Source organism: Pleurodeles waltl, chromosome 1_2 (genome assembly GCF_031143425.1).
Source record: "Pleurodeles waltl isolate 20211129_DDA chromosome 1_2, aPleWal1.hap1.20221129, whole genome shotgun sequence".
Classification (NCBI taxonomy): Eukaryota; Metazoa; Chordata; class Amphibia; order Caudata; family Salamandridae; genus Pleurodeles; species Pleurodeles waltl.
In genome coordinates this window covers 165,769,726-165,796,310 of record NC_090437.1, presented here as the reverse complement: position 1 = coordinate 165,796,310, position 26,585 = coordinate 165,769,726, and the positions used below count along the sequence as shown (strand labels likewise).

Sequence of the window (26,585 nt, the reverse complement as noted above, 5' to 3'; positions counted from 1 at the left end):
CAAGGACGCTGTGGCAGCTATAGCTGGCCGTATATTTACTTGGGGCCTTCTCCTTTTGGCCATTGCATTGATGTGCCGTTGGTGGAATGGCCTGTGCGACAGATTCCACCCGAGTAGTAATGGAGTTGCTTACCTATTTAGGCCTCTAGTTATCCTTTGTGTGAGTCGGCTCCCTTTAATGAGCTGCAGCGCTGCCAAAGACATCCATGGGTAAACGTGGAGTCCTGTTGAGATTCTTGCGTTTTCCATTTTTTTATTGATATTGATATTGAAATTAGATTTTTAATTTTAATAATAAAAAAAAAGAAATTATTCCAAAGTGTTACCAATAGATCAGTGCACCACAAGGGTAAAATGAATATGCCGGCTGGTGTACAGCGGGATAGCTGGAGACAGTTGATAGTTGGAGCTTGTAGTGCTTAAGGGTTGCAAGTTGAGCCTAAGTCAGAGAGCTGGGACCGGGAACTGGAGTCGAGCATTGTAGTTATTCCATGCTGGGCACTGTATTTGCAGTGGTGGTGTAGGGGCTAATGAACAGGCATGGGACTGTGTTGGGCTGTGCTGGTGTGAGTGGGAGGAACACACGCAGGACACCTGCGCAGTGGTGGGTCCTCCTCTATGCCACAGCGCCTAATGCTGGGCCCTCGCAGCTTTCGTGCTCTTCTCAACCCCAGTGTACCATGCCAGTCCTACTTATCCCTTCCTCCTTTGGCACCTGCCTCCTGTAGACGCCTCCTGTACGTGGTAGGTGCTGGTGTGGTCGATTCAATGCAGACTGGCAGCTTTTCCAAGGGGACAGTGCACAACGGCGCATAATTAACAGAAGAAGCAGGGTGTGTCGTCAATCCCTGAGGATCCCCTGGATAATCGCAGTCAAACAACCGCACAGCTGCTCAGTCACTCACGAGCCGGGATTCGCTCTCGGCTCTCTCAGTGTCCTCCTCTATCCTTCTCTAACGGCAGCTCATGTGACACACTGAAGGTAGCTAGGGGTTCATTAAAAGATTCTGTGAAAAATAATTTATAACAACTAGGAACTGTTACATGGCGCTGTGTCTTTTTTTCTGAATATACTTATCCTGGAAGAGTAGCATTATCTTTATCAATGCTTTTGTAAAGTGCAAAGTGACTTGATGTTCAATGTACAGCTTGTTGTATAGAAATAGATACTCCAGTGGGATGTTTACTTTAGGCCTGAAACATGTTACACAATATTTGGCTTCATTTATTCACTTACAGGTGGCAATTACATTCCGGGATGTTGCTGCCTATTTCACTGAGGCGGAGTGGAAGCGATTACAAGAGAATCAGAAGGAATTTTACAAGAAAGTGATGAAGGAAATTCACCAAACCTTAATTTTTCTGGGTAGTGTTATGCTTCACTTAATTCTAAAAATATTTTTGTAAAACTGCTATTACTAAGACTTAGGGCTCAGTTAGAATTTTGTGGGTGCGGGACGTCTGCCAAAAACAGTGTTTGTCCCTTTCGCCCTATTTAGAGTGCATAGAGGCCATCTATACACTGCATAGGGTGGATGGGACATCTGTTGCCTTTTGATAGACATTCAACATCTATGAAACTTTAACTAATGTCCTAAACCATGTTTTTCTCTGATTCTTTCTTTCAATAAACAAGGCAAATCTTTGCTAATTGAGTGTGTTTCAGATAATTAATATTATACCCATTATGTTTGATGTGAATTTTGTGTTTTTGAGTCAATATATCGTGGTGTTGGTTGATGTGTTTTTATGATATATGTGGTTGGGAATCTGATTGCTTATTGCATGTATAAAGTTGTAGTAATCAGTGTTGTGTTGCCTTTGGCCTAGTTTGAGTATATTATAAATGTTGCCAGAATGTTACCCCAGTAGCATCTCAAGTGCTAAGTGTCAAAAAAGAGACACCTTTGTGGAAAGCTAAATGTCACTTTATTAGGTATATTGCCACTTGGACTTGTTTTGTCTTGTGCAGTGCATTTTAGAAATGTTAATATTAGCCATTCTTCAGGAAGAGCCCTGATCATTAGACCATAGAATATTTCTGCACTTCAGATTGAGATCCCTGGATGCTTAATTAAAAAAATATATATATATTGGTGTTTTACCAAAAAATTCAGAGTAAAAGTAGGTACTGTGAATTCCAGTGCTGCGTGTAAAAATTACTAATTGCTTAAGGGATGTGGGCTCTAAGGGCTTCAATGGTGTTTGGCACCATGGTAGTAATCTCACTTCTCTTTTCTGTTCTGTTAGATGAGCATCTTAGAACACTGGTTAGTGCGTCATGCAATTTTTTTGTTTGTTTTAGAGCTAGGTGTTTGTCACTATTTAGGAGATTCAGGAAGGCGGCTGATAGGTGCCTCCCTTCGTAAAGGAGTGAAAGAACAAACCTGTTTACGGTGCTCTTAGGGCTGAGGTTTGGAAATCTGGTTTCATATCCATTGTTTTTGATAATCCCCTCCTATGAAATTCTAACACAGGCACAAAGTTATCAGTCTTCTTGCTGCATTATTCTCAGTTAAAGAGTTAAACGTATTGGAATTGCAGGATATTTATTGAGGAAGCAACCTGTATGCAGCTGACTCTTCAAGGCTGTGATTATGCTCATCACCTTCAATTTGGTAATTGTGGTTAGTCCATGGGGGTCTGGTGTCCAAGTACTAGAAAATGTGCCCTGCTGTAAAGTGGGAAATGTTGATCTGTTCTATTTGCAGCTCAGAACATTACCCTAGTGTTCTCTGACCAAAGAATGGGTCTCTCTTGTGTCACTTCATACACGCAAGCACTGGCTCAGTTTAGATTCTCTAACTCTTAACACCCATTCAGCTAAAGCATTGTTGCTAATCTAGTACCTATATGTTTCTTTTACTTCTGTTGTAGTCAAGCAAATCAGTATATATTTAGAATGTTTAGTTTTGATATGTAGATTTTTTTTATGTATAAAATACTAAAATACATATCTCTTTTCATAACAACAGGATATAAAATTGCCAATCCTGACACTTTAGTTCGGATTACGAAAGGGGAAGAGCCACACATCTGGGAAGCCAATGAATCAGGGAGAAGAATATATAATAATGAGCCCTCCTCCTGTAAGTACAACTGTTTTGAATGCCTGGTACACCTTACAAACATGACCTAGTGACCTAAGACAGTGCATCATAGTATGTTACTACTTCCGACATGTTCCCATCACATGAAAATCACTAATGATATGTCTAATCCTAATATCATCTCTGCACAGTTTGTCATCGTGCTGTTGGCCCTGACATTTTTCTACGCATCAAAGAAGAGCCCCTTTGTGGTGCTAAGTCTTCTGATGAAGAATTGGAAGTCTCTAGCAGGCCAAGTAAAGGTGAGATGGAGATTGTAAAGAATTGTTTAAATGTATAGCATTTGACAGTGTAAAGAATGAATGTTTCTTTACATAGCTTGCAAAATAACCAGAGACTGTGCTTCTAAACATGTCAGACTATACACTTGGCGATCACTGGAGAGATCAGCATACCTTTTCCACACCATCAATTAGCTCAAGTATAGTTCAAGATCATAGGTTGAGTGAAAAGACCATGGTTGAAAAAATATGACTATGAGTAAATGTGGTGGGACATTATGAAAAAAGGTAGTTATTAAGCCCGAACAGAAACGCACACACATGGTCACCACAGAGGTGAGTAACTAATCCGTTACGAGGAGGCCAGGCGCATTCGTAGGTGTCCCATATCCCCTGCATGTACTTCTTACAACTCACCACCCAGTTGACCAGGCTCTGGACTTCCACCTCTCAGGTCACCTCCTTGTGATGTCCCTGGGCATCTGCCCTCCTCCACACTCCTCCACACCAGCTGAACCTTTGTGATGGTGGTACATGGTCTCCCATACACCTCAGAGGATTGTCTCCTTGCCCCAAACTTGTTAACGATATCACCCTCTTTGCCCCTACGGCTATTATTAATCCTCACCATCTGCTTTGTAGCTTCCGACACCTCTTCACTCCCAGTTCACTTGATGGTATATGACGTCATGTTTTTTTGGTCATGAATCTTGATTTACGCAGACCTCTATTGTCCTTTATATAACGTGTATCACTTACTAAGTCTGGTACTGGATGCTGTTATTCATGCTTTCAATGGATGTTTCATCCTGTGTTGATCTGGCCTGTATCTCTTCCACATGCTTAAAATTCTCAATAAAAAGAATATTAAAACAACAGGGGTGAATAACTAACATCCAAGCTAGTGTTTAATTATGTAACAAGTCAGATGTTCAAAACAAAGATTCAAATGGAAAACTTTGAATTTGAAAACAGTAATCTGAAAAGTCACATTTGTTCGTTCACTTCTGCTTTGTGTGTACTTATTATGTTCTGACCATATTTACCATGACGCAACCAATAACATTCAAAATCGAAGGGGAAGACTTATGTGACTAAAATTCCCCCCTAAAGCAACTCTTCTCTGGAAGATCTTTTTAACTTTTTATTTTTCATTGGTGAATTATACAGCAGGTTTAAATTGACATATTTTGGGATTTCTTTTTTAAATTAGTATTTTATGAAGAGGTGAATATTTAAATGGATACATTTTAATTGGAAATTTTGTGAAGCTGCATGCCTGATGCTATATCGTAACCAAAACTAGTGTGGCCTAACAGATGGGCGAAAATGTTGTTATCGGAATGACATCTGCTATGAATTAATATAAAGCGCTTTTGTTTTGTTACATAAGTGGTGCATCATGTGGATTCTGACTTTGAAAGTGGCAGGGTGCGTGAAGTAAAAGCAACTCTACTCATGAGGAGTGTGACCAGAAAAGAAGCCCATAAGTGTTATTCCTGTGGACAGACTTTTTTCCCTTACTCACAGAAGTTGGAGAAAGGATTGAAAATAATGTCAGCTATGGTCTGCCAATGAGTAGAGGCAAACTGAGAAAGGACACGCATTGTAATGACTTATTACTTACTTCAAATGCCAATAAAAACATTACAATCACATGTTTTTGCTGCCTCTGCAAATATCGGAGTATTGTAGAACATGAACGATTTTGTACTGAGGGGTTTATAAACAGAGACAGATCATGCAGCATGTTTTGTGGCCCAATATTATAATTGTAGAAATGTTTTCATTTGTAGATGACTTTTTTATTTTTATTTTTTCTTCGAGTATCCTCATTTGCCTTATACACTTCCATAATGACCTCCAAGATCTTTCACCATTAGTATGCAAATGGCCCCAGGAAGATCGAGGTGCTCAGGAAGGGAAGCCAGGGAATAAAGGAGACCAACGGATGTGCCCACCCATTGCCACGTCTTAGTCCCATGTGGCTCTAATCATCGGACAGTCTGCCTCACTACCAGGTTGTTAGTGATGTGTCTGCCCCTTCTCCTCCAGCTACCTTATCCAGGGTATCTACAGCTTTCCAGCTTTCTTGCATGGATTCGATTTGAGTCCAGCTTGCATACGTGGGCTACAGCATTCAACAATTCAGCCTTGGAGGGGGCTTTCTGGGATGTCCATTGTTTACTGATCTCCCTTCTGCCCAGTAATATCAAGTAGAACAGCAAATTAATTTTATTTCCATATAAGCTGCCTGCTTTAGGTGACCACCCGAAGAGAACCAGCTCCAGGCTCACATCGACCTGCAGGTACAGTACCTCATTTAACACATTGCGGACCTCTTCCCAGAATTCCTGGAAATGTGGGCAAAGTACAAACGTGTGGAGGTCGTCCGCCTCAACTAAACCACATTTTATGCAGTCCGTATTCCTTACATTTCTAAGTTTTGCCATCTTCTTGGGAGCGTAATATGCCCTATGGAGGCCAAAGAGGTGGTTCCTTCTTAGGTATGCTGGTTTTACCACTTGATACAGAAGGCGCCATGACACCAGCCATAAACGGGTGACTTCTTCGTTCGGGGAAAAGTTCCCCCCACATGGTAGATGGGAGACCCTGATCCCAGTCTAGAATCTCTAAAAGTATGCTGTAACAGGCGCCCCCCATCAGCTCCTCCAAACTGTTTGTATCTGTTCCCTTCTCTCGCAGGGATTGGGCCCAGCTTTGCAAATTTTGATAATGTCCCCTGAGTTTTGACCATAAGTTCCTCCCAAGAGAAGAGTTTCTCATTCTAAAATATCTGACCACACTCTACAATGCCTGCGTCCCTCAAGGGGAGCGGCAGGGTATCTTTAAGGTATTCTGGTGTTCCAGGGGAGTTCCAGAGTGGAGCATAGTTACTGTAATATGTTAAATTAGTTGTTTTTCTTGTCTGGGCCCATTACCGAGCGGCTGCTTGTAAAACTTTTAGTCTCACTCTTTTATAGCATCTGGGGGGGCCGAATTTGTACACAAATTTCGACCCTCCTCCTACCACACCTTTCAGCATGGTCTCCCTTAACTGATTTCCCCCTGTCCTGGATAGCAGGTCCTTAATGCTCTTTAGCTGGAAGTCCCAGGCATACAGTTGGATGCCTGGCAGTGTTATTCCCCCTTTTTCATATTTCTTTCTCAGCTTCCTCATTGCGATTCTAATTCCTTTAGATACCCAAATAAAGGAGTCCATTTTCCCTTGTAGCTTTTGTAACCAGGTCTTCTTAAAGTGCAGAGGTATCATGTTGAAGAGAAAAGTGAGTTTTGGGAGAATAGATATTTTTATCATATTTGTTCTTCTGTATAGGGATAACAGGAGCGGGCCCAGCTTAGTAGTAGCTTGTTAACCTCTTTTATGATGCTATTATGGTTTGCCTCTACAGTTTCTTTCAGAGTATTTTGGATGCTAATGCCCAACTTTTTTTTTTTTTTTTGCATACTATTGCCCTCATTACGAGTTTGGCAGGCGGCAGGAAACCAGGCCTTAACATTGACGCCGGCACGTAATTGAGCATGTGGCGGTGCAGCGGGTTCAGCAGCACCCACCGCGCTTTCCACTGCCTATAAGTGCACGGGCAGCGCTGGGGTCCCCATTCCGCCAGCCTTCCCATGGCGGTCCAACTACCATGAAAATGTTGGCGGATTGGGGAGTCGTAATCCCCCGGCTGGCGCTGCATGCAGCACCACCCTGGCGGATTACAACCAGCGAGACTGCCATGCTGTCGACTGGCAGTGTCGGCGGTTGGACCGTGGCAGTTCGGCCACGGTCGTAATGTGGCGGACGACCGCAACAACCGCAGCATTCCTACCGCATTTCTGGCCACTGCGAGTCTGGTGGTCTTAAGGCCGCCAGACTTGTAATGAGGGCCTCAGTTCCTCCTCTATATTCCAGGTCATGATTTCTGTTTTGGACATATTGACTGCATAACCAGACACCTTCCCAAAATCCGACATCAAGAGTTCTAAACTGTCCAGTGTGGGGCACAGATTACTTGTATAGACCATAACGTCATCCGCATATAGTAATATTTTCTTTTCCCAGCCTGCATGGACAAGGGGCTTAATCGGCAGGTCCTTCCTGGTCTTCTCCGCTAGCGGGTCAATGTAAAGATTAAACAATAAAGGAGAGAGTGGGCAACCCTGTCTAGTCCCCCTAGTGATCTTGAAAGCTGTGGTTAAATTCCCATTTAACAGTGTTCTGGCTGTTGGGGTTTTATAAATGTCCTTAATTACCCCCGCAAAAGTTCTCCCCTAAGTTGAGGTGTGCCAGGAGAGTATTTAAGTATTCCCAGTTCACCCTGTCAAAGGCCTTGTTGATGTCCGGGGCAATTATAGCAAGCAGGACTTTATTCGCCAGTGCCAGGTCTATAGATCCTATTAATTCATGAGATAGTTCATGCATATATCACCCCTTTAAAAAACCCTTATGATCTTCCATGATCGGTTTCCCAGCCACACTAACCAACCTTTTTGCCAGAATATTGGAGAAGAGCTTATAGTCATTATTTAACAGCGAGATTGGCCTATATGATTCGCACGTCAAGGGATCCTTTCCTGGTTTTAATATCAAGGTGATCACTGCTTCGTCCCATGACTTTGGAAGGGGAATATCTCCTCTGAGGATGCCATCAAAAAGCTGGGTTAATTACCTCTTTCATACCCTGGTAAAACGTGTTTGAAAACCCATCTGATCCTGCTGCCTTCCCCTTTTTACCCTTGCTAATAACCTGCAACACATCCTCTGATGTTATTGTCTCATGTAGCTCTTCCTTCTCCCACTCTGTAAGTTTTCTTTATTCTGCAGCTCTTCTAGCCATTCAGATCTTTGGGATGCTTTTGTTATTAGGTCTTCAGTATATAGTGACCCAAAAAAAATCTAAATATGCGAAGGCCTGCTGTACCTCTATGGTCTCCCTCTGCAATTTCCTAATTGTGTTTATCTCTCTTATCTCATTTCTTTTTAGGTCTGCCCTAATTGTCCATGCCAGGAGTGTCCCTGCACTTTCACTGTACTCAAAATGCTGTAATTTGCTTGCCTCCCATCTGGCTTGGAACCTTGCTTCTAAGACGGCAGCTAGAGTGGCCTTTTGTGCCAATAATTCTTCCAACAAGGCTTCTCTCTCCTCTTCCTACATCTTTCCCTCTAGGAAGGAGGTAGCCTCCTCCAGTTCCTGTATCGTCTTCTTGTACTCCCTATTCTTTTGAGCTGAGAGACTAATCAAGATGCCCCTTAAAAAGGCCTTGTAGGAGTCCCAGATCACATGAGGCATCGCAGAATTAATTTTGAACTCGAAGATCTCTCTGCTTTTAGCCTTCAAGGTTTCTATCACTTCCTGGTCATTCAAGAGTGAATGATCTAAAGTACACCTCCTTTTTTGGTTACCAGAATTACACTTCATCTTCAAGACCACTGCTGCATGATCAGACAAATGGGTGGCTGTGTTGAATATCTGTAATTTCTGCTTTGAGTGATCTGTCTACCAGGAAGTCATCTATGCTTGATTGATGTTTATATTTTTTGTTATGAATGGTATAACCTCAATCTAGGTCGTGATTTTTCGCCAAATATCTGACAGCGCAAATTGTTTCATTATTGATCTAACTTATGTCTGTGATTTTGGCATCCTAGAGATCTAATTTTACTTGATTTATCCAGGAAGTTGTCTAGAACTACATTGAAATCACCTGACATTATGATTGGGTGTAGGGTGTCCAATAACTTGCAGCACTATTCCTGCAAGGGTTTTATGTTATCTACATTAGGCCCATAGTAGCCCACACAGGCGTAGATGACTTGGTTATGTGCAGAAACAAATTTATTCTACCAATCCTCAGTTTGTCTGTAGTCTTAACGTAGGTGACCTTTGCTCCATGGTTCATTCTCTCGGCCTATACTTTGTTGCATAATCGTTTATTTTCTGCAAATCCCCATAATTCACTGCAGCCTGCTTTTGAGAGTAATTCCTAAATGCCACCTTTTGTACCGATCTTGATAGGATGTGCACATTTCTCACAATTTATGGGGCAGAATGATGTTCAAAATCTAATGTCTATTCCTGATTCGGAAATGTCAATAATATTTATCTGTGTCATGAAGAAAGTAACTTCTGAGGAGATTAAAAATCAATTACAAATTCAGTCCTCATAATTATTAAATTTTGTGTTCAATGGTTTGTGTAAATTGAGTTTCTCTATTGGTTTTGGCCTTTAATTTTTCTGCAAGAAACATTCCTACTTAATTGCTCATTTTTTATACAGGTCAGATAAGTGTGCTCTGTTCATTTACCAGGAAGGTGTTCAATTGAACCGTACAAACCATCAACCTTCTGTACATTGGTCGAATGAGATTTCATGTATATTATTTTTCCACCTGTCTAAGTTCCACTTCTGGGTTAGTCTGGACTAATTATCTCTGTTTTCATTCTGATAGGTAATAGTTTGCCACGTACCACTGCTTTGAGGGCATGGATTTCATGTCTTGCCAGAATCTTTGGGATTGCTTACCTCTTTAGTCATTCTTTTATTTGGAAGATCTGTAATCCTTTTTCACTGAGGACAATGAGGGCCTTTTGTCCTACAGTTGAAATTGAATCCTGCATGGGAAGGTTCAACTAAAAAAATGTTTCTTTTTGCACCGGCATCTGTGATAGGTCCCATTGCTTTTTTTTACTAAGGTCAATGGGGCTGAATCTTACAGCTCCATGATCTGGTTCTCTTGGAAATTGATATGCACATGTCTCCTGGCCTATCTAATAAAGTTCTCTTTTTATTGATAGATTGCTATCTTGGCAGGGATGTCTGTGATTCTGAAATCTTGTCATGTGTGTCTTGAGTTTACTCTAGGCTCTTTCAAAACTAATAGCAGTGTCTATTTTGACACCAAAAAAACTGCCTGAAAAGCTCCTTTAAAAATCAAAGCAAATCCTCACAATTTGCCTCCTCTTCGGTGTTTCAGATTCTTACATTTCCTGTCAGTTGTTACTTTCTGATTCCTACTGCGTATTTTGAAGTCTGTGCACTTCAGCCTTTGACATTCTTTTCTCACTGAGTGGATTTTTATCTATAAACGTTTTTATATGTTCACATTTTCCATGACCTTTTGCCCATAGTGATCCAGATCAATGTGAATCAGGGCCGTAACACAAGTCCCTGCAGCCCCTGTGTCGCAGGGGTCCCCAGCCCTTCAGCAGGCCCCCATTCAGACTGAAGCCAATGAATATCTGCCAGACTAAGGGCCCCTCTTCACATTCTACCGGGGGCCCCACCATTTTGCATTATGTTACTGGTGCGAATGCCATTAGTGCCCGTCTTCTGGTGGTTCTTCTTTGCATGAATTTCTTTCTGAGTCTGTTCTTGATCTACCTTTGATTGAAATGTTCATGCATGCAATATCTTGTGTCCCTTCTACAATGGACATTGATTGCTCAACAAGTTACTTTAAGGTATTCTTTAATTGACTCAGATATTTTCCCCCTTTATCACACATTCACACCCTTTCAGTTGCCGCTTAACTTATCATCAAATTACCAGATGGTGGCTTCTGTCTTTTCTTAGTAACTGGCTACTGAAATGTTCTGTTCTGGCAGACTCAAATGACAGATAGTTACACTGCTTGGACCCTTTCTGAAGGTAAGGTGAGAATGGTTACAGGGATTTACTGTTAATTACTGTAAGGATTATTCTCATTTCTTTTAATGTAAAATATTCACTTGCTACCATCTACTAATCATTATGCCTGCAGTGAGGATGAGCTTTCCATTAATGCCATTCCACTCCAACCTGAATCCGGTTTATGCCTCTTCTAGGACTGTTTAGCAAAAATGGCCACTTCTACTCCATGTTCTAGATATTTTCTCCTGTTTACCACCATTTAGGCCCTGGTAGCTGCTGCTTGGCCCAGTAGTTGAGTTGTGTAGTGTAGTGATGTACATTCTGCAATATATGCATGACTGTATTCAGTACTATTCACTACTGTATTTCTAGAGGTTTGAAGTGCTTGCTTAGTTTGTGGCTGCATTTTAGCACAACAGTGATATCTGGAGTGAGCCCGAACTCCTGCCATGTTTCTGCAGTCATACTTATCAGTGTCTCACTAGATAATGAGGCATGGAGCCCTTACCTTGTGTTCCGTGGGCAGCAGGCTCCATTGAGGCCTAGAGTTCCATGGGAACTCTGGTCAACAATGAACCACAGAAGATGAAGTACAGATCAGTAGTCTCTTTAGCAAAACTACAATTTTGAGTCTGGAGATACATGAACCAAAAACTTTTTATCTAAGTTGTCAGTGAAGAATTCAGAGAGTTGGAACAGTAAGAAGATTGGAAAATTGCAAGAAGAGCACGCTGAATAAAGTGCTTGGACCTCTCGCTGATAGGAGTTGCTTTTTCTGTGAGGTCACAGGCCTGTGACGCTGTCACAAGTGAATTAGTTGATATGGAGGACTTGTTACTTGGCCAAGGCTTATCAAAGCTCTTCAAGACCCCTCTGTGACCCTGCCACATGAGCGTGACTCTAAACATTAAGCATCACTATTTGTAGGGATGAGACTAAATGGGTATGACAGTCAAACCCAAAAGTGCTAAGCCTGTGGTGACCAGGATCAGTGCAGTGGCACGCATATTGGTCTTTGTGAGCCGAGAACTGGTGGACCGGATAGACAAGGAGTTCACACTCACAACTCTACATCCAATGGTTAAGGAGCTCCAAACCCTGATGACAATAATGAAGGATGAGGTCAGGACCCTGCAGATTAGGGGAAACATCACTTAAAACATGGCAAATGTGACGAGACGCATTTTCCGCAATGCAGTCACCACGCTTACCGGCGACGACTCCCTCTTTCTCTGCCTTAACCACGCATGTGCTGAACAATGCACATACATGGTTGAGGCAGAGAAAAAGGGAGAGTGCATCGGGAGAGGACGCAGTCAGGTAAGTGGGGCTGGGGGGATAGTTTTTAGGGGTCGGTAGGAGAAGTAGAGTTATTTATATTTTAAGGGGTGGGGGGTCACAGTAGTTATGTTTTTAGGGCTGGTGGGGAGGGGTTCTGGTAGTTGTGTTTTTAGGGCAGGAGGGGAGAGGTCGGGGTAGTTGTGTTTTTAGGGGGGAGGGGTGGGGTAGTAGTGTTTTTAGGGTGGGCGGTCGGGATACTTGTGTTTTTAGTGCGATTGTTGGGGAGTCGGGGTGCTTGTTTGTTTTTACGATGGGGAGGCAGGGTAGTAGTGTTAAGGCAGATGGGGGATGGTTGGGGTTCTTGTGTTTTTAGGGTGAGTTGGGTGGCGGGGTTCTTGTGTTTTTAGGGTGAGTGGAGTGCAGGGTAGTTATGTTTTTAGGGTGGGTGGTGGGGGTCCGGGTACTAGTGTTTTTAGGGCAGTTGGGGTAGATATGTTTTTAGGGTGAGTGGGGGTGTCGGGTTAGTTATGTTTTTAGGGCAGTTGGGGGGTGGCATGCTAGAACAACACATGCCATTCCCACACATGCCTTTACTAGGCATGCTTTACAAAGTAAAATCCTTGTAAAGGCATGTATGGTAAAGGCATGCGTGGAAACAATGTGGTTGTTGTTCCAACTGCGTTGTTCAGGCATGCGTGGTTCGCGTATGTGTTGTTCCATCATATATCCGCAGATGAGTACTGAGGACAAGGAAGGGTTTCCCAGACAAAATAATATACAAATTATTGCCATACCTGAGCTAGGAGAAACCCAAACATAGACTTTTCCTGAAAAAATGGTTAATAATGTTGGCGGGTAAAACTCTGCATTTCTTTTCCAGTTAGAGGGCAAACTGGGTGCCAGGGCATCTGTCCACCTCACACCCGGGCAACCCGCCAATGCCAGTGGTAGCCGGCTTATTTAACCGTTGGGACAGAGACCTTATTCTCCAGCTTATAAGAATGAGGATAAACAGAGAGATTGACCGATGTATGGTTACTATTTTTCCATATTACACAGCGGAAAGCCAGCAATTAAGGAGCTCTTATGTAGGTGTCAAGAAACAAATGGCCTTAAGATATGCCTTCTTGTATCCTGACAAACTGAAAATCATCAAAGAAGGGGAAACTCTTTTCTTTGAAACCTTCCACGATGTCTGGCAAGGGCTTCAATTGATGGAAGTGGAGATTCCTCAAGAGGAATATGGCTTGAGAGATAGCTTGTCTACAGAATGGTCCTGGAAGTGGATATCCAGAAGACCAAGAGGGACAACCACAAAGTAGTCGGGTGGTTGCTGAGGTACTGACCCAAAGCCAGCAACAAGTAGATGTGGGGCATGTTGGAGCAAAAAAAGACTTTGAGATCAGTAGATGAAGACATTGGAAACTCAGATCCATAAACAGGCAAAAGACTCCTGGTTCTTAGGTCTGTAGACAGGTTAATATAAAGTTGCTGGTCAATCATAATGGTTGTGCTGCTGCCTTTACAGGTGTAGACAACATGATCCGTGAATCTGTTGCTCATTGCTGGGGCAGTGGTAAGGGCACAGAGGAGAACCATAGGGAGTGTGGTAAAAGAGGAACTATAAGGAAATAATTTTGTGACCCGAATATGCATGCAGTGAACCTATGTCTGTGGCTGTAGATTGGCAGGAAGGTGGTTGCTGCTTAGCTTGGGGTATGATAGGTGGGAATGTTGTAGATTCTTCTTTTTTCCTTCCTTTCAATTGTGATTTGTCATCAGGGTTGTCCCATAATGCATATTCACCATATGGCTGCTAGCCCTGGTGGGAGAGTGTTTTTTTTTTGGAGGATCTGCAATCACTGGAGGATGGTTTGGATAAGTACCAGGCAAGGGAGTATACCAACGACCTACAGTATAGTGACAGAGAACGTGAAGTATGGCCACACCTGCAAAGAGACACAAACTTCATCCTTATTTGAAATGCATATGCGCCCAAATAACGTAATACTAGAAACATACATGAATGGTGTGACGTTGCAAATTCTCTTGAAGGTGAAGAGATCAATTAATTGCCACAGCGTACTGAGCCTATGACTGGGGGGCGGAGTTAGTGTGGATATCTCTTGGCACATCATTTGTGATAAAATCCTAGAGGGTGGACTCAGGGGGCAGATATATGATGATAGAGGGTGTATTGGACAGGGAACCGCTGGTCCGGACTGAGATTATGCCCCAAATGGTAAACAAACTGCTATCTGTTATCACATCGAACCTGTAATTTGTGTTGCATTGTGTGTTAATGTCAAGGCCAGTGTCAGGCTGACAGATGTATCTATTGTCAGTTATTACATGTATACCTTGTAATGTTTAAAAATACAGAACTTGAATGAAGTGCATATTTAAAGAAAAAAGAAATTGCAACATTTTTAACTCATGAATGATCTGCCTTTCAATACCAATTGTGTTGCTCCACTTAGATCCAGCATAATATATTTCTCTGCAACTAGTAATGTGGAGGTTTTCAGAGAAGGCTGCTAGTACGACAACGTCCAGGGTTCTCTCCTTTGTCCCTTCACATTGATGTCCCGTCACATTGAGGTTTCCTTTAAGACCTTAGTTGGATAAATGTTACAAGCTTTCCTTTTCAAAGATTTAACTGTGGAATACCTTTGCTAGGTTGGCTCTCAAACAAGGAATTTTTTTTTTGCAATTAAAATTGAAAGTCAATGTTTTTGATTTATCGAGTGCATTTCTCAACATTATGCTGTTAAAATTAATACAGACTGAAAAACTTTTAATTAAAAGCACCAACCAAGTTAACAGAAAACAAGCAATAAAGCTAAGCTGATTCATAATAGCAAAAACTTGAACAAACTGAACTTATTCATCAGTATTATTATGTATATTTGCAACACCTTTCCTAGCTCCTGATCATCACTAAAGTATTTCTGATGTCTATTTTAATTGCTCTTAAGTGTTTTTGTGGTTTCTCTGGTTAACTATGAATGAAAGTATGACGCAGTCTTGTATTGCTCCCGAGTGCTGTGAGCTTGGGTGAGACAGCAAGTAGTTTAAAGATTGAAAAGATGTGCTTTTAGCTTTGTCCTAAATATGTCCACAGTAGGAGCCAGTCACAGGGAAAGCGGTAAGGTGTTCCAAGCCTTGGATGGCATAAAGGAAAAGGAGCGACCTCCCTTACTAGCCCTGATGATCTTGGGAATTTGCAGAAAGCTGAGAGTGGCTGACCGCAGCAAGCATGTGAGGGTTTTAACTGTAAAACATGCATGGAGGTTAGCTGGTCTCAGCACGCAAGGCCCTCAATGTAAAAAGCAGGGACTTCTAAAGAATTCTCTACGCAACCGAGAGCCAATGTAGGTTCCTCAACATCTGGCTCAGTTAGTGCCTGCATGGCAGATTGACAGTGAGCCTCGTTGCAGCATTCTGAACACTGTGCAACGTGTTGATCAATACGCCTGGAGCCCCTAGGTAAAGAGTGTTGGAATAATCCAGCCCGGAGGTAACCAGAGCATGTACAGTGGTCTTCCTAGAGTCCTTTGGGAGATATGTTATGAAATATCTTAATGGTTTCATCATGCCGAAGCATGTGCCTACCACTACCTGACTCTGTGATGCAAAGGTCAGGCCTTGATCAGATTAACTCCCATGTTCCTTACTACTGCAGATGGGCTGAGGAGTTACCCAGTTTTGAAGGCCACCAGTTCTGTAAGTCCTGGGGGATGGAATCCCCCAAAAAGAGTATTGGAAATGGCCCTTTCTGCAGGGTTATCACCAAACATTTTGCCTTCCTCCTCCTATTTGTCCAACCCTCTTTTGCTGTGCTGTGTACGTAAAAGGTACGTTTATGTTTTTGCACGTCCTAATAGTGACAAAAAGCCTATTTTGTTTCTTACTACTTGAGGGGTGCTCCTCTCATAGATTAGCATTGGGAATTCCCTTATATAATGTTAAGTGGTAATTTCTGATCAGGAAGGAGTAACATGGGCTGTTTGGAATGATAGTGAGAAATCCTGGTAACCGGTGTAGTTGGATTTTACTTTACTATTTTAGAAATGGCACTTTTAGAAAGGGGGCATTTCTCTGTGCTTATAACTCTATGTGCTTTCAGCTTGACTTCAATCCACATCTAGGGCAGAGTGACAGCTACACTTTGTGCATACTTTCCAGACAGCCACAAGACGAGAAGGACTGGGAGTGACAGGAGAGGCATCTGAATACATCTGCATACTGATAGTTGTACTGGGCTGAGGAGAGGGAGGGTCGTTCACACCTTACTTGTCAATGGGCTGTGTCGTGCTCTCACGCAATAGGCTGATTTACCCCCAATCATGTCTGGAGCCAGGACCGGGTTAAAAGGGGTTGTGTTACACTTGAAGGGGATCCTTTGAAGTCACCCCCTGAATAGAGACATTTTGGAGTATAAGTACAAGAGCTATGACCCTATGATTTTTGAGCACTTCGGAACTGGGACTAAACCTCTGTCAGGACTGCTGAGCTTCACAAAGGAATCATCTGGACTGCTATTCTGCTGTTGCCCTGCTGCCTGCAGGTTGCTGGGTGGCATAAATAACACACTGGATTGTTTTCCTGCGTGTTGCCTTGCTGCCAGCTGCTTCCTGACTGTCTGTAAGGCACTGTGGATCGCCATTGAAATTGCTGTTTTTGCTGTGCTGATCTTCCTACCCACTGCTAGTTTCCTGCCACCCCCAAGTGTTCTCCCAAGGGCCCAGTGCATAGGGAGTGCTGTGTAATTCCTCTGGCTTTTCCTATCCAAGGCGTGGTGAATGCTGCATTTTTATTTGGTCCTTTCACCGAGAGGGTGGGGCGGACTGAGCACTTCTTTTTGGCTGTACTGACTGTGGGGCATTTGCCAAGGACAGCATGGTGAGTGCTGTACTGCGAGCAACGAGGAGAGCACATGGAGCGCTTTACCTGAAGCAGAGTGGTGCCAGGTGAGCACTGCACTTTTCCTCCTCTAGTGTGACTATTGGACTGCCCCTCACCCGGGGCACCACGAGAACCCCCTTCCATGGGGCCCTATCAGCCAGACAGGCATGCTGGATGCTGCATCTCCCGTGCACCCCCACCCTTGATTCTGCTGGCTGTCTGACGCGGAGGAGAGGAGGAGTCCAGCTAAGCCTCCAATCACCGCTGAGTCAGACCTGTATGCCTGGGGTCAAGCCAGTGCGGCCCCACAATGCCACGACGGGGACTGCTGTGACCACCAGCGCATGAGCGGGTTGCCTGAGGGAGCTACTTGTGGCCTGCAAAGCTTTCCCCATGTCCCCGGAAAGTACTACGGGTGAATGGGACCAGGGGAATCCGTTACGCTGTCCTGCGTTCCTCTGGTTCTTGGCCAGGTGGGCACCTACATACCTGTGATTGACCAGTTGTGATCTATGAGGCCCTGAGAGGGCTCCGGGTTTGCCAGAATTTGAGCGAATTGTTGTTCTCCGCATCTTGGGACAGTTGACCACTGGCAATTTCTGCCTAGCACGTTTGAGCTCTTAACGGAGGCCCCTGCTCCGGCTAGATACCTTTGAGAAGTATGTATGGATGACGCTTAGTGGTTTATGTGTTATTGTTACGTTATATGACCTAAGTAGCCACTGGGATTATATTGTAAATCACTGATGATTACTGCATTGTCCAGAAGAACGAGTTCCATGGTATAGTAAGCACAGAACTTATGATTTTTATTTGCCAAGATATGGATCTCCAATATATGGATAATTTTTTATATAATCCTGTGTGGAGTCTCTTTTGTGGTGTATTTATTGTGTCCCTGGTGTGAGTGCATTGCGCAAATGCGTATCTGGAGATAAGCCTGACTGCTCTACCAGGGCTGAACACAGGTTGTCTTTGGTGTGTAACTTACTTGACCTGACTAGATTGGGGGGTTCTGCCTGGCTTAGGTGCATACCCCAGCCAACCAGAAACCCAATTTCTAGCAAAGAGTATCTAAGATTTCTTTCCATTAGGTTTGAGGCAACTCTTTATCATCCAGTCTGCTACTTCACAGAGACAGCCCTGGAATTTTTCGGTGAACAAGCCTGCTCTCTGATTAAATGAAAGCACCAACTTGGTGCCATCCGCGTTAGAGACCACCTTGAAGCAGCATGTTTCCACCACCTCTGCAAATGAGGGCCACATAGATGTTAAGCAGTGATGGACTCACAGCTGAGCCTTGTGGGATTCCATGTTCCAGCTGCTGAAAGGAGGAGAGGAAAGGAGTCGGATGCACAGCCTGATGTCTATCAGCCAAAAAGGTCATTAGCCAGTGATGTCCCCCACCCCTCACTCCTATTGCTTCCAGATTATCTAAAATAATCTGGTGGGACAAAAGACTGCTGAGATATCTAACTGTACTACCAGTACTTTGTTGCCCTGGTCCAGGTTAGTCCTGATGAAATCTGCCAACTCAGAAAAGCCACCTCTGTTCTGAAGCTTGGCCTGAAACCAGACTCCATAGGGTGTAATATGTCATTCTCCTTCAAATAGGCAGACAGCGGCAAATTCAGCTTCTTTTCCATAATTTAAGAAAATGATGGAAGGAGGCAAATGAGCCTGTAGTTGGACGGGTTTGGTCCAACCTTCTTTAGCATAGGGAGCACCTGAGCCTTCTTCCATCCAGCAGGCACCGCGACAGAAGCCAGAGAACTGTTTAGCAGCTACTAGGAACCTAAAAGCGAAATATAGATGGGATCAGTGCATGGTCTGACCAGATCAGTGGGCTAGTATATTTATTGAGGTACTGCTGATGACGTCAGCCACCATAGCCACAAAATTACCCAGTTTTCCTGGGGGTCAATAAACGAGGACACCAGAGAAGTAGTTTCTAATAGAAAAGATGAATCCGTCCCCAAGTTCATTAGCTCAAGCCTACTCAGCGTTTCCAAGAAAAATTGCACCTAGACCTCCTACTCTAGTCTAATAATATTGGTGCAAAATGGAATAACGGTCAGGGATCACAAAAGCAACAGCAGAGATGGCCGCAGGATTAAGCCATGTCTCTGTGACAAACATCAAGTCTCATTCATGGTCTGATAGCAGCAACCATATTTCAAACTTATTTTTGACAAGTGATCTAACATTAATGAGACAGGCCTTGATTAACATTCCCTCAATCATGGTCCCTATGTCAGGCTCGTCATTATTAGTAGATGTAGCAGAGGGCAACCCTGGTATCTAAGGGCAGCGAGAGGCTGCACAAGGGCAGTCTGCTGAGATTTCCCCAGAAGAAGGTGAAACGTTAACATCGCATTTGTGCTCACCTCTAAGTTGCAGCAACTCTTCCTTGCTCCACTCAGTAGTGACCATCTCTCACCAGCGGGGCAGCATGTCTGGCGCTGGACAAGGGCCGGACGAGGAGCTGTTTGCTGCCACCTGGCCACAAACACTAGAGTGCATGACTGATCACAATTGCAGCCCGAAATGGCAGTGTGGTGGGGGGACAAAATGGTACCTCTAGATCAAGTTATTCTGAGATTACAGTGGTGAAAAAAACTTCTTTCAAAGTGAGGCAGAGTTCCCCCCTTTCAATATAATTGTTTTTAAAACAGCAGTACACAGTTTAATTTTGTGTGATTGAGCAATTGTAATCAATGGTGTATAGAAATATTAATCTAAAAAATCGTTAAACAATCCAAATTGTAATCAAACAGAGGTTTAGACACAGATTTAACAATTAAATTACAATAATGTTACTCCACCCATTGCATTCTTGCCATGGCCTGCATTTTTTGAATTTTTTTTATATATCCTACTAAGTTTTCCCCAGTCGTCCTCGGCAACTGCTACAAAATGACCACCATCTGTTCCGCCCTCAATTTCTGGATTGATGTCCTTAATTTTTACCATCCTTCTGAATTCTGTGTCACTTTGGTTTTATAGTAGGAGGATGATGCTTTTCTAATTAGGAGGACAGCAACAGCACTGTCTCACTCTCATTATTTCAAAAAGACCATCATGGACACCACACCTTACTGCTCTTTATGGTATATATCTGTCCCCTCTGAATCTTTCTTTAGACCACATTTCCTGACCTGTGACATGAATATTACTGCCAGCTGAGTGCATATTCTAAAAGTGGTCATTAGGTCGAGCATAGCAGTGCTGCTTTTCCAACGTATTGTTATCTCACGCTCATCACTATCGCTCGTTCATGGGCTTGCCCTTCAAAAATCCTTTATCATCATTGGTAAATACTTTACGTTTTTGCCTCCTTGGGGCGGTTTGATTACTGCCTTGGACATCGACCCGGTTACTTGGCTAATTGCACTTTTGCTGATACGTTTGACTGCGAGCAAACTTCTTTTTCCTTTTGTGTCTCTCCTTCACGCTCATGCCGTGGCACTTTGAATCAGCTTTCTTATGTGAAACTCTTTTACTTTTCATTTTTAATTTATGTGGCAAGAAAAGTCAGGTTAGGAGTTTACAATGCTAATAGCTCTAATTCAAGCAAATGCGAGACCCATTGCATTGCAGATTCTTGTTTTTATCTTATGCCCCAACTTGTTCATAATAAATGAATGGTTCTAAACAACACTCTGTGAGAGACGGACCACTAAACATTTTCTTTGACCTCTCACTTCTGAAGTGGTCTGGTCAACTAGACTGAAATCTAGTTTTTGCAAAGAATTACATCACAATGCCATGATAGACAAACACATATTTTACTAACATTTAACTATCTTAGACTTGAATATGCCACTGAAAAATATTTATATTAACTTTAAGAGGATTAGTACACTTTTGTGGAATAAGATGTTAAATTGTAGGAATTTCTGTTTTGATTCTAAGAATCTGGTTTCTATTTTTGTGCAGCCAACAATACAAGTACCAACTCTAGTATAATACATTGGAGAAAAAGAGCAGAGAAACTATCTTCCTGTGATTTTCACGATGCAAAAGCAAGTGAACGTGAAGCTTGTCTAAATTCAGGTCTGTAGTAAGAATGCATTGTGTGTGCTAAAAGAAATTATGTTCAGCAGTGTGTGATAATATTAAATCAAAATGTTTATTTGTGAGAATTGCTCGTCTTTGCCCTCGTGAAAGACAAAATACTAATTTCAAGAACTATAGAGCAGTGTTTCTTAACCTGTGGTCTGAGAACCCCTGGGGTCTGCAAGACCTGGTAGTCCATAACTGGGTTACCAAATTAAACAATATTAAAATTGATACATTAACATGATTAAAATATATGCAAATAAAGAAGCAAAATTACAAGTTTGAAAAATCTACATTTTTATTGTAAATTAAAATATTTCAATATTTGAGCATTTGTTTAGTGTATACTTGTTTTTATATATTGAAGTTCGCAGCATGTAAAGGCCTGGGGTCCCCAACTTCCAATAATTAGTAGGTGTTCCCAGATTCCAGTAATGATTCAGTGGTGGTCCAAATAAGTCAAAAGATTAAGAACTGCTGTTATTTGGTATATGATATAATTAAAATTGCTTCAAATTAACTTGTGCTAGGCAAAAATGAACTGTTCCCTTATTATTGCTAATTTTTGCCTTCCCAAACATTGTGGGTAAAACACTAATCTGCACCATTACACCATAGACCTAACACGAGGAGAAAATTCAGACTTATCTGTCTCAACCCTAAAACGTTAACACCTGTTTGGCACAAAATATTTTTTTTTACGTTTCCCCATCATTTGATCTTTCATATATTCACATGCTTGAACCTTTCATCTTTATGAGGCTGGAAATCCCTTTTTACACTGTAAACATAGACATGTAAGCAAGCATTCAGGCACTGCAGTACCATGAGTACATCCGAACATTAGCCGATTAGTTGGATGTGCTTTAAGCTCCACTTGCCCAGAGATCACCAAACCTCAGATTTCTTACAACATGTGAGAATCCCTCAAGAGGTATGTTCTGTTTTTTTAAATTTTTTAAATCAGGGAGCAGAATTGAAAGAGGAGTCTAGTATCAGGTAGTTGCCGCTACACAGATAAACTCTGTATTCCCATGTGTTCATCCTGGAGCCTACAGCTAAACCTAGCTGCAACTTTGGGACTCTACCTGGAGTCTTCATTGAGTTGTGGTGCAGAGAACATTTGACCTTACTATTTCAAGATTACTGATTTTTCACAATGATGGAAACCTATGTGATAGGGAAGACTTTTTTATTTAGGCCATGTGGCACTTGCGATTTAAAAGTGATCTGCTTTGATGACCCGCATTAGGAATGTATTTATTGTCTCTCTTATAGCTACGTGCCACCAGAATAAAAATTGTGATGATCTTTTCCATCGAAGCCAGTGAGGGATAAGGAGATTTTTCTGTCAGGTATGCACTCCCATTTTTCTACTGGCAAAAATACATGCAATCTCCTGGAGGAACGTTTAAAAGGAAATACAACGTTTTTGAGGAGGCAGATAGGACTCTGCACTGTCTCCAGGAATCTGTCTTGCTTGCTTTGTAGCCACCTTTAGCTGCAACAACCGTTTTTCACTAACGAAGGTCTACTCAGCGGAAGCTTTATCAGCTACAAGCATGTCAGTAATGCTGCCAATATCACCCTCATTATTGCCAATAAATCTTCATTTATACCTTCTACGTCATCAAGAACATAGCCCACTTTGGTCTGGTCTTTGAGGGCGTTTACTGCGCCTTAACGGATTGTACAAGTTACTTACCTTTCGTAACGAAATATCTGGTAGAGACATATTCTAGTTGCAGATTCCTTACCTTAGAATTTTCCCCTCAGGCGTCAGGCTGGATCTGGAGATTTTTTTCTTCGAGCAAAACCCTTGCGCGTCAGTAGGTGGCGTTGGTCGACTCCATGGGCGTCGTTGGCATGGTAGTCGTTGTGATGGCGTCGGGAGTTGTACTTAGACACCGCCTCACTGCAGTGACGTCAGTTTCTTTTAACGATTTTCCACGCCAAAGCACAGAGCTGCTAAGAACACTGAGATTAGTGCACCAGAGCTAAGGACTTGAAGGGGGGATTCCTGTCCCTAGAAATCAGTTCACAAGCGGGAAGGATGGGTGGGCCAATAAGGAATCTGCAACTAGAATATGTCTCTACCAGATAGTTACCGAAGGTAAGTAACTTGAACATCTGATAGAGACTTCTAGTTTCAGATTCCTTACCTTAGAATAGATACCCAAGCAATGCCATCCTCGGAGGTGGGCTGTGAACCAAGATCATACTAGAAAGTCCTGCAGGACTGAACAACCAGAGTAGTCGTCCTGACGGACCTGACTGTCCAGGCAGTAATGTTTAGCAAACGTGTGCAGGGATGCCCACATAGCTGCCTGTCACATATCCAGGACAGGAACTCTGCGAGCTAATGCAGTGGAAGCAGCAGTTGCTCTGGTGGAATGAGCGTGCAAGCCCTCAGGGTGTTGCTTCTTAGCCAAAGCATAGCACTTCTTGATACAAAGAAGTACCCATCGAGAGATGGTACGTTTTTGCACTGCCTTCCCTTTCTTTGCACCAGTATACCCGACAAAGAGTTGATCGTCTACCCGGAAATCTTTAGTACAATTAAGATAGAACACGAACGCTCTTTTTGGGTCCAGACGGTGGAGTCTCTCCTCCTCATGGGAAGGCTGTGGGGGTGCATAAAAAGTAGGCAAGGTGATGGACTGGCCCACATAAAAAGCTGTTACAAACTTGGGAAGGAAGAGAGCCTCAATGCTCAACACCACTTTGTCAGGTTACACAGACAAGAATGGAGGCTTGGAATAAAGAGCTTAAAGCTCCCTCACTCTGCGAGCAAAAGCGATGGCAACAAGAAAGACAGTCTTGAAAGTGAGGAGCCTTAAAGGGCAATTGTGCATCGGATCAAAGGGAGTACAAATTAAGTAAGTAAGGACAAGATTGAGGTCCCACTGAAGCATGATAAATGGAGTGGGAGGAAATAAATGGGTGAGACCTTTAAGGAATCGATTCACAATAGGAGATTTGAAGAGTGAGGGCTGATCAGGTAGCCTAAGAAAGGCAGAAATGGCAGCTAAATACCCTTTAAGGGTTCCCAAAGCAGAGCCCTGCTGAGCCAAAGAAAGAATGAACAAGGAACCTCAGATAGCGGAGCAGAGAGGGAATCAACACATTTGTTAGTACACTATGCCACACATTTATGCCAACAACAGTCGTATACCGTTTTGGTGGTGGGGCGCCTGGCTGCCAAGATAACAGCGCAGACTTCGGGTGGAAGATCAAAAGTCGTCAACTGCCGCCGCTTAATCTCCACGCATGGAGGAAGAGATTGGACAGGTTCGGGTGGAAAACCGTCCCCTGTTGCTGCAACAGAAGATCTGCCCGAAGAGGCAGTCTGAGTGGAGGATCGGTGGCCATGCTCAATAGCTCTGGATACCATACTCTTCGTGCCTAGTCCGGAGCCACCAGGATGACTTGGGCCTCGTCGTTCCTGATCTTCTTGAGAACTCTGGGCAGAAGTGGTATAGTTAGAAAGGCGTAAAGGAGGCCGGAGTTCAAATCAAGATGAAAAGCGTCTCCGAGTGAGTGGCGCCTTGGAAACTTCAACGTGCAAAACAGCTGACATTGCGCGTCCTCTGCAGAGGCGAACAGATATAACCAAGGCTCTCCCCAATGCTTAAAGAGACCTTGCGCCATCTCCGGATGGAGATGCTGAGTTTGTTCGCTCTGGTGTTGAGAGAACCCGCCAAATGCTGAACCACCAGGGTAATGCCCTGATGTTCCCGCCATGTCCAGAGTGTCGTGCCTCCTGACAAAGGGTCCAGGACACTACCCCACCCTGTTTGTTGCAGTACCACATGGCTGAAGTTTTGTTCATGAACACCTGCACTACTTTCCCTTTTCAGAAAGGGAAGAAATGCTTTCAACGCAAGCCTGATCGCCCAAAGCTTCAGAAGATTGATATGGAGCCCATACTCAGCTGTAGACCAAAGTTCTCTGATCTCAGCCTCTTCCATGTGGCCGTCCTAACCCAGAAGTGATGCTTCTGTCACTATTGATAGATCTGGCTGGGGAAGGGAGAGGGATCTGCCATGGACCCAATGCGGAGTCAAAAGCCACCACTGCAGGTCTTTCGCAGTCCCCTGGACCATGTCTGAGAGATTCCCCTGATCCTGCGCCCACTGGAACTTCAAGTCCCACTGCTGAGCCGGCATATGCCATCTGGCATGTGTCACTAGCAGGATGCAGGAGGCCATGAGGCCGAGCAGCCTCAGAGTCAGTCTCACCGAAACCCAAGACAGAGGCTGAAAGATCGGAATACTAGCCTGAATATCTTGGACTCGCTTTTCAGGAGGATAAGCCCGAAACTTCACTGTGTCCAGACCAGCTCCGATGAAAGGGAGCGTCTGAGAGGGAGTCATGTGTGACTTCGGCACATTGATAATGAACCCCAGCGTGTGCAAGAGGCTCGTAGTAGTCTGAAGGTGGGAGACGACTTTCTGGGGCGGGTCCGCCTTCAACAGCCAGTGGTCGAGGTAGTGGAAAACTGAGACCCCTAACCTGCGCAGATGAGCTGCAACCACCTCCATCACCTTCGTGAACACCCTAGGGGCTCTGGTAAGGCCAAAGGGGAGAACGGTAAACGGATAGTGCTCGTGACCTACCACGAATCGCAGGTAACGTCTGTGGGCAGGCAGGATGGGAATGTGGAGATAAGCGTCCTGCAAGTCCAATGCTAACATCCAGTCTACTGGGTCTAAGGCAGACAGGACCTGAGCCAGGGTGAGCATTTTGAATTTCTCCTTCTTGAGGAAGTAGTTGAGGTCCCGAAGGTCTAGGATAGAAAATAAGTCCTTGTCCTTTTTCAGCACCAGAAAGTAGCAGGGATAAAAACCACGACCTGCTTCTGGCACAGGGACCTTCTCTATGGCTCCCTTGGTCAAGAGAGCCACGACTTCCTGGCGGAGAAATGCCAAATGATCCTCCAGAAGTTGGCTGATTGATGGAGGCATGGCTGGTAGGGCAGATTTTAAGGGGAGGGAATAGCCCTTTCGAAGTTTCTGCAAAACCCACCTGTCTGTAGTGATGGATTCCCAGTGGGACATGTGATGGTGAATCCTGCCACCAACTGGATCGGAGTGAGGGGACATACTAGGAGGGTTTGGAGGCTGCAGCAGGGGCAGGGGTGGACTCGACAGACCGCTGGTTCCCTGTCCCATGCCCACGTGGGATTCCGTGTCCCTGGCCATACAGGGGCTGAACAACATGGGTGGCATGGTGGCTGGGTGGGGGACGCAACAGGGATCTCCTTCCGGGGCCACGAAAGGGGCAAAAGGCAGACTGTTGGGGGTGAGGGGCAGCGGAAAGGCCAAGGGACCGAGCCGTAGCCCCGGAGTCCTTGAATCTC

The 26,585-nt window shown here is 43.7% G+C and overlaps 1 protein-coding gene across 4 annotated transcripts in view; it reads left to right on the top strand.

The window, feature by feature from the left end:
- Positions 1 to 26,585, top strand: part of LOC138298551 (zinc finger protein 300-like) — a 236,587-nt gene that overhangs the window by 25,158 nt on the left and 184,844 nt on the right. For 2 of the 4 annotated variants that reach the window (XM_069236886.1, XM_069236884.1), the window contains 4 exons: positions 1,240 to 1,366; positions 2,976 to 3,089; positions 3,242 to 3,352; positions 21,101 to 21,217. In XM_069236886.1, coding sequence (XP_069092987.1) covers positions 1,240 to 1,366; positions 2,976 to 3,089; positions 3,242 to 3,352; positions 21,101 to 21,217 — 469 coding nt within the window. The remainder of the gene's footprint in view (positions 1 to 1,239; positions 1,367 to 2,975; positions 3,090 to 3,241; positions 3,353 to 21,100; positions 21,218 to 26,585) is intronic. The other 2 variants (XM_069236885.1, XM_069236887.1) reach the window with 1 other exon arrangement.